Source organism: Nansenia antarctica (assembly GCF_963989245.1).
Source record: "Nansenia antarctica genome assembly, chromosome: 16".
Classification (NCBI taxonomy): domain Eukaryota; kingdom Metazoa; phylum Chordata; class Actinopteri; order Argentiniformes; family Microstomatidae; genus Nansenia; species Nansenia antarctica.
The window spans coordinates 23,188,946-23,196,599 of record NC_137686.1 but is presented as its reverse complement, the minus strand read 5'-3'; the positions used below and the strand labels follow the sequence as shown (position 1 = coordinate 23,196,599).

The following is a 7,654-nucleotide window of genomic DNA, read 5'->3' as shown; positions in this document are numbered from 1 at the left end:
TGTGTGTGTGTGTTGAGGGATGTTTGTGTGTGCGTTTGTGTGTGTTTTGAGGGATGTTTGTGTGTGTGTGTGTGTGAGTTTATGTGTGGGGGTTTATATGTGTTCACGTGTGTTTATTCGTGAATTTGATTCGCGTTCGTTCACGGTGAACGAAAGAGTCTCAATGAAAAAACCCAAATCACGTACTGTGATTCCAGAGCTTGAGAAGTTCAGCTCTGTTTCATTTCAAACACGATGACATGATAACATGATACCCCTCCATTATGACTCACACCCAATTATAACGTAATGGGATTTTCACATCGAGTCAAGTGCGTCATTGAAACTACCCTCAATTATCTCTGACTTTTAATTGAATGTTTCTGTGTGTGTGTGTGTGTGTGTGTGTGTGTGTGTGCGTGTGTGCGTGTGTGTGTGTGTGTGTGTGTGTGTGTGTGTATGTGTGTATGTGTGTATGTGTGTCTGTGTGTGTGCGCGTGTGCCTGCGTGCGTGCGTGTGTGTGTGCGTGTGCGTGTGTGCGTGTGCGTCAAACCAAGCTCCACTCCTAACACCGACCTCTCTCCCTCCCGTCTCCCCCTACAGGATAACAAGGTGAACGGCGTGACCGACTCCACGCGCATCATGGGCTACTCCTTCCTGTACCCGGCCGTCATCCCGCGGCCCTACGTCCACACGGTCACCCTCTCCCCCCAGGACGAGTTCTTCATCCTGGGCAGCCGGGGCCTGTGGGACGCCGTGTCCCCCCAGGAGGCCGTGGAGGCCATCCGCAACGTCCCCGACGGCCTGGCCGCCGCCAAGAAGCTCTGCACGCTGGCCCAGGGCTATGGCTGCACCGACAGCCTCAGCGCTGTGGTGGTCCAGCTGAGCGTCAGCGAGGACTGCTGCTCCTGCTGCGGCTGTGGCGGCGGTGATCCCCCCCACCGCCACCACCACCACCGCCACCCCCCCAGCCCCGGCCCCCACCCCCACCAGCGGCCCTCGGACGGCTCCTCCTCCTCCTCCTCCCTCCCCGTGCCGCCGGGGGGGGCGGCCCCGTCCTCCTGCAGCGAGATCAGCAGCGAGATCAGCACCAGCGAGATGAGCAGCGAGGTGGGCTCCACCGCCTCCTCGGACGAGCCCCCCCCCCACCCCGGCTCCCTGGCGCTGCTGCACGAGCTACAGCCCCCCCTCCACCACCACGGCAGCCAGCACGGCGGCCTCCACCACCTCCACAGCGGCCAGCAGCAGGGGGGGGGTGGCGGCGCCCCCCCCTCCCACCACTCACTGGTCCTCCTGCCCCACGGGGGGGGAGGGGGGAGCAACGGCGGGGGGTCGTCGACGGCGGGGGTCAGCCCGGGCGCCCAGTCGTGCCCGTACCCGTACCCGGGGTCGGAGGGCTCGGGGTCGCGGGGGGGTGGCGGCGGCGGCTGCTGCGCCCTCCACCCGGCCTGCCTGGGGGGGGGGGGGGGTTCTTCCGGGTCCTTCCAGAGGCAGCTGTCCAGTGCCACCTTCTCCAGCGCGCTGTCGGACAACGGGCTGGACAGCGAGGACGAGGAGCCCATCGCGGGGGTCTTCTCCAACGGGAGCCGCGTGGAGGTGGAGGCCGACGTGCACTGCCTGAGGGGGGCGGCGGAGGCGGACCCCCCCCCTGCCGCCGCCGCCGCCTCTCCGTCGTCCTCGCCGCCGCAGGGCCGAAGGCTGGGAGAAGAGCCGAACCCGGGGGGCCCTCCCCCGCCTCCACCGCCGCCCTGCACGCCGGAGCCCCTGGAGGAAGCGGGGGGGCCGGGGGAGGAGTTAACCCCGGGAGAGGCCGGGGAGGAGGGGGGGGGGGAGCCGGGGGAGAGAGAGGACGGCGGAGGCTGGGGGGGAGGGGGAGGCGGAGGGGACGGGTGGAGGACCCTTCCCAGGGGAGGGAAGAGGCGGGGCAACGGCTCGGTGGCGCCGCAGGAGCGGAGCCACAACCTGATCGAGGTGGCGGCCGACGCGCCCTCCCGGCGGCCCGGGGGCTACTTCACGGCGCCGGCCCAGCCCGACCCGGACGACCAGTTCATCGTCCCCCCGGAGCTGGAGGAGGAGGTGAAGGAGATCATGAAGCAGCATCAGCAGAAGCAACTGAAGCCCCCTGCCGCCGCCGCCACCAACGAGCCGCCTTCGGACTACTACGACACGCCCCTCTGAGCAGAGACACGCCCCTCTGACACACACACCCCCCAGACACACACACCCCTCTGAACAGACGCACACACCCCCTCAGACACACACACCCCCCAGACACACACACCCCCTCCTTTCTGACTACTACAACACACCCTTTTGAGCAGAAACTACAACACACACACCCCCCCCCCCCCCCCCTTCTGCAGACAGGTAGAACCAGGACACGCCCCCTCCAAGCAGACACACACCCCTTCTGCAGCCACACACACTACTCTGACAAGGACACACCCCTCTGGTCAGCCACACCCCCCCCCCCCCCCCACCCCCCCTGACTTCAGAGTGCAGACCACTTACGCCTGAGCGCTCGAATTCCGCAGTGGTATAAGGACACACCCCCTTGCGGAGCCTCACCTTCCTCTTCAGCAGTCTACAGACTCCAAGCCTCCCCCCGGAACATTCTGGAAGACCACATCACTGGAGTACCATGCACTGTAAACCTGCTCCACCCCCCCCCCCCCCCCCCCCCCCCTTCAACCTGCTTCAAACGAGCGGCCTATAGAAAAAGGACATGCAAATGAGCCCTTTAAGACATCCACCACCCCATTGGGTGTCCTACGGACACACCCCTTTTTCAGTGTCCGGTAGTTTCCCACTACTCACAGACTGGGGGAAACGTAGTTTTTTTGTTTGTTTTTTTTGTTTAGGACTACAGAACCAACGCGTATGTAATCAACACTAGTCTTCTCTCTGCAATAGGGTTAGCCTGCCACGACGAAAGCGTTTAATACGGATAATACGATTCTATTGTTTTCGTTGTTGTTGTGTTTTTTTTTTTACTTACCATATCTTTTAATGTGAAGCAGATGAAGTCGCTGGGGGGGAAAGAATGACTTTTTTAAAAACGAAACACAGAGACACATAATCTTTTTATTATCAATGAACCTTTGTCGAATGGTACACACCAATAATACCACGCTTAACTGTTGTAGATAGGGCACTTAAAGATACTGTATTTCTTCAGTAAAATCATGGCTCTTGGCCTATAAGGAGGCATAGGAATTTTTGTAGAAATTTTAAAGACTAACTCCTAGGAGTTGCATACTCTTTATGGTGACTTAGTCACTTTTACTAATCTTCTCTGAGAGAAATGGTGATTTTTTTTTTTCCAATGATTGTAAATAAGAGAAATGTTATGTATACTGATGCTTTTAAAGGAACTGTGTACCTGTATGTCGGTGAATGGATTTAGTGGTAGGGAGGGTGTGTGGGGGTCACCCAGGTTTTGCTATGTGAAGATCTTTACCCTCCTTTCTCTTGTAGACACACACACACACACACACATACACACACACCCACACACAATCCAAGGTTCTTCTACTTCAGTCCTCTTGTTACTCCCGTTATAGACACACACACACACACACACACACACACACACACAATCCAAGGTTCTTCTACTTCAGTCCTCTTGTTACTCCCGTTATAAACACACACACACACACACACACACACACACACACACACACACACACACAGTATTCAGTCCCACCTCCCTCCTGTCTGTTATCACCGGCATGACTGTGTCAAGTTCAGTAATGCAAACAAATATATCCACATGGAAAGTCAACCACACAAAAGTTCCTGTCTTTGGTATAATAAATCCTAAATTTGTGAATATAAGACATGTTGTTATTGTACTTGTTTTGGATCTGAGCTGATGGAAATGTAGGGTAGTGCAAATGACTACAAACAACCACAGAAATGACTAAAGAAAATGTAGTTGATAACAATATACATTCTTTAATATACAAGTTGGTTTAAAATTGACAACATTCCCTTTATTGTTATCACAAAATGCAGAATTGTAGGCGTGGTAAGTTAAATTATTGTGACACTGCCGTTGAGTTTGTTTATTGTAAAATCGTACAGGTGTGTATACACTGTACGACCAGGTGGGGGCGACATTGTCAAATGTTTGCAGTAGCACATTTTCACATCGACGTGACTTTGTTGGACATGGTGATGCCCTCGTCGTCGTCGCCCCCCCGTTTCTGGTACTTCCTCTTGACACACACCACGCTGACCACCGTCACCACCAACATGGCCGCCAGGACGCCGAGAGACGCCGCCAGGGTGGTGGTCAGGTTGTCCTGGGAGGAGCCCCTAGTCTGACACCTGTCCCCCCAGTACCACCAGTCATCACCCACCGCACACCTGGAGGGAGAGAGAGAGACACAGACAGAGTGAGAGAGAGAAAGAGAGAGATAGGGAGGGAGGGTGGGAGAGAGAGAGAGAGAGACAGTGACAGTGACAGAGAAAGAGAGAGATAGGGAGGGAGGGAGGGAGGGAGGGAGAGAGAGAGACAGTGACAGAGAAAGAGAGAGAGAGGGGGAAGGAAGACAGACAGAGTGAGAGAGAGGAGGGACAGAGACAGACAGTGAGAGAGAGGGAGGGAGGGAGAGAGAGGGAGAGAGAGAAAGAGAGAGGGAGAGAGACAGACAGAGTGAGAGAGAGAAAGAGAGAGGGAGAGAGAAAGAGAGAGAGAGGGAGGGAGAGAGACAGAGAGAGAGAGAGACGGGGGGCATTCTTAACCCACTGCACATTTAGAAACGGGAAAAGACCCCCCGCTGAGAGAAAAAGGAAGAGTAATTACAAACTGCATAGAGCAGGACGGACAGACTTATACCAAGGAGGAAAGGAAGAGCAGTGTTTAGCCAGGGAAGGGGAGCCGAGGGAGAGACACAAGACAAGACAGAGCGAGTCCTTGGGAGAGATACAGAGGAATCAGCAGTTACCAGCTACGGGCTACTTTACCATAGATGAACTGTAGACCACGGACCCCCCCCCAACAGTATAGGTTCTCACCTGCAAACCTCCTCCCCTTTGTCCAGCACACAGACTCCCTCGTTCTCACACATGACGCGGGTGCAGGTTGTCGGGGGCGTCCCAGTGGGGGGAGGCAGGGGTTGGGTCGCGAGGAGATGAGACACATCTGGGGGATGGAGAGGGGCAGAGGGTGGTCGTTTACATGGTTAAAAGATCTGCAATCGCATATCACGCCACTTCTTTTTTTTTTTCCTCAGATGGAGGTGGTTTTTGTGGCGTAGCCCTCCGTGGACAGATGACTACTCAGGGCGCCCCCCTGTGGACACACTTACCCCCCCCCACTTGTCTTAGTGGAACGAGCTTGATGCATGCAGGATTTCTGCAGCCTAAATGCATCTATACATCTACAGACCTCCAGACGCAATGCGCCCAAGCAGCGATCCTATGGTGAGCCAGATGTCATTTGCAGATTGTTGTGGATTAATAATGAGACTCAAGATAGGAACTTGCTTTAACACTAGAAGAGAGATGTGGGGAAGGGTCACGGTGACCCCAGTGAGTAAAAAAGAATTTCACTCGATCAAATTTCAGGACTCTCCTTTCATGACTTTTCCTAGATATGTGCGTTCTACCACCCGGTATCCTTACATTTTCAAAATCACTTCAGGATAAGATAGTATAAAGCTGTTTTGCAGTTTTTCTGTGTAGGAGGCAGGCTTAAAAAAAGAAGCGCCCTCTAGTGATCTCTGTGTGTAAATAACAGATTTACATTCTAAAAGGGGGGTCTATTTGACCCCCAAGGCGGCTCTACTAGTAGGTCAAATAGGCACGGCTGTTGTAGTGTTAAATCTAGGTATAATATTTCTTAAAGAAAATGGTCTTTCACAACTCGAGTTGGACCCCAGCCCACTTAAGGTAGACTAAAGTGCCCACTCCCACACGACACGTCTCTTATATAATGTCAACACAGACACATCAGCAATAGGAGTCCGCATTCCATACATGTTGGAACATTGGAACAATGTCAGACAAGGTCCTGGGTATACTGTCAACATTGTCGCAACATTGATAACCAGTCTGCATTCCATCACCGACCATGAACACAAGGCCCTGGAGAGCCACGCAGACTCCCAACAATCCTGCACATGTGAAAAATCCATTACAACATTCGCACCCGTCACGTCACATGCCATTGAAACGTGGCCATGATCAGCTCACAGCCGCATGTTCATGTAAATGTAAATGCGATCTGTAGATTGAGTCGAGAAGATGGGTATAGTTAATGAGAGCTTAATATTCCATGTTCGCGATGGAGATGAAATTCTATATTAACCTTGAAATGAATGTAAAGCGCTGGATTGTGTGATGATGAGGTATGGGTATGACTATGAATAAGTAATTGAATCGTGTCACGGGCACATTGATTAACAGAGATGTTATTTGAACATCAACTTCAACTTTCTTGTCTTTGCAGACTACAAATACCAGACAACAAAATGCAGTTCAGCATCTAATCAGAAGTGCAAATAGTGATATAGTGCAAAACATGATATTGTAGACATATAGTGCAAGGATAGTGTAAAAAAAGGATATGTACATAAAATAACATTATAATGTACAAATAATATGTACAGTATGGTAAGTACAGTAGGTAGTAGGTATATCCAAGAGATGGTTAACAATAATCTATGTACAATAAGCTACGATAACATAATGACGTGTACAGTATGGTGTATACGGATGTATAATTAGAGACTAATATGAAAAATGCTATGTACAAATATGTGGGGGGGAAAAAGGGTATTTTGGCCTTTAGTTTTACCCTCCATAGTGAGAAGAAAGATGGCGTCTCCTCCCTTGATGAAGTCTCGGCTCCTCGCCCTGCCGTGGGTGAGGTACACTGCTGTCCCCAACCCCGGCCCTCGGAAATACTTGGTCCCGTCCGCGTCGGTGACCTGGGTGCCCACCTTACGGGGGTCGTCCCAGAAGAACATCTCGGAGCCTAAAGGGACACAAATGAAACCCCGTTCTGTCAATACAAGACATCCTCGTGATGGATACAGGATGGCTGTTGAGTGTTTCTCAACTTTTGCGTCACAGGAGATAACAAGCGCTGGGCCCTTTCTCCTCAGAGGACAAGCACTCGTTAAAAAAAGCACCTCAGACAGAACTGAGTAAGTCTATGTAAGCGGCCGTGCCTCACGGACAAGCAGCGTCCCAGGGTGTCAGTCCATGGTGCAGGGGGGTTGAGAAACTAAACTAAATAACGCACCACTCAACATACTGCACAGTCAGTCAACTACAGCTTTAACTAACAAATAATAATAATAATAATAATAATAATAACTTGTATAATAATACATTAGACTTATATAGCGCTTTTCTAGACACTCAAAGATGCTTTACAAACTGAAAAGATCGAGTAGTAAAATAAAAATAAACCCAAAAAATAAGTAAAAGAAAGTATAGGGGTGTAATTAATTTTTAGATTACTAAATCTAAGTGTCTTCCCCCCACCCCCGGCCAAAAAGACTATTCTCAAATGTACACATATTTAACGTCCTTTCGGGAGGACGGTGATGTCGGGTGATGTCGTTTCCTGTCCTGACCTTCCACCTTCTGCCCCGGGTCGGCGGTGACGCTGCGCTGGTTGGACATGCGCTTCTGGATGTGCGGGTTCTGATCCATCAT

The 7,654-nt window shown here is 52.0% G+C and overlaps 2 protein-coding genes across 2 annotated transcripts in view; one reads left to right on the top strand and one right to left on the bottom strand.

Moving 5' to 3' along the window:
• Positions 1-2,184, top strand: part of LOC308172155 (PH domain leucine-rich repeat-containing protein phosphatase 1-like) — a gene marked incomplete at its 5' end in the record, with an annotated part of 44,527 nt that extends 42,343 nt beyond the window's left edge. The window contains 3 exons of the mRNA XM_080547066.1: positions 584-1,217; positions 1,293-1,773; positions 1,888-2,184. Of these exons, the coding sequence (XP_080403192.1) occupies positions 584-1,217; positions 1,293-1,773; positions 1,888-2,158 (1,386 nt within the window). The 3' untranslated portion in view covers positions 2,159-2,184. The remainder of the gene's footprint in view (positions 1-583; positions 1,218-1,292; positions 1,774-1,887) is intronic.
• Positions 2,185-4,128: 1,944 nt separating this feature from the next.
• The window catches only part of LOC308172154 (meprin A subunit beta-like), a gene marked incomplete at both ends in the record, with an annotated part of 10,313 nt that continues 6,787 nt past the window's right edge, over positions 4,129-7,654 (bottom strand). Inside the window, 4 exons of the mRNA XM_080547065.1 lie at positions 4,129-4,351; positions 5,003-5,129; positions 6,786-6,965; positions 7,573-7,654. The exon at positions 7,573-7,654 is cut by the window's right edge and continues 386 nt beyond it. Coding sequence (XP_080403191.1) covers positions 4,129-4,351; positions 5,003-5,129; positions 6,786-6,965; positions 7,573-7,654 — 612 coding nt within the window. The remainder of the gene's footprint in view (positions 4,352-5,002; positions 5,130-6,785; positions 6,966-7,572) is intronic.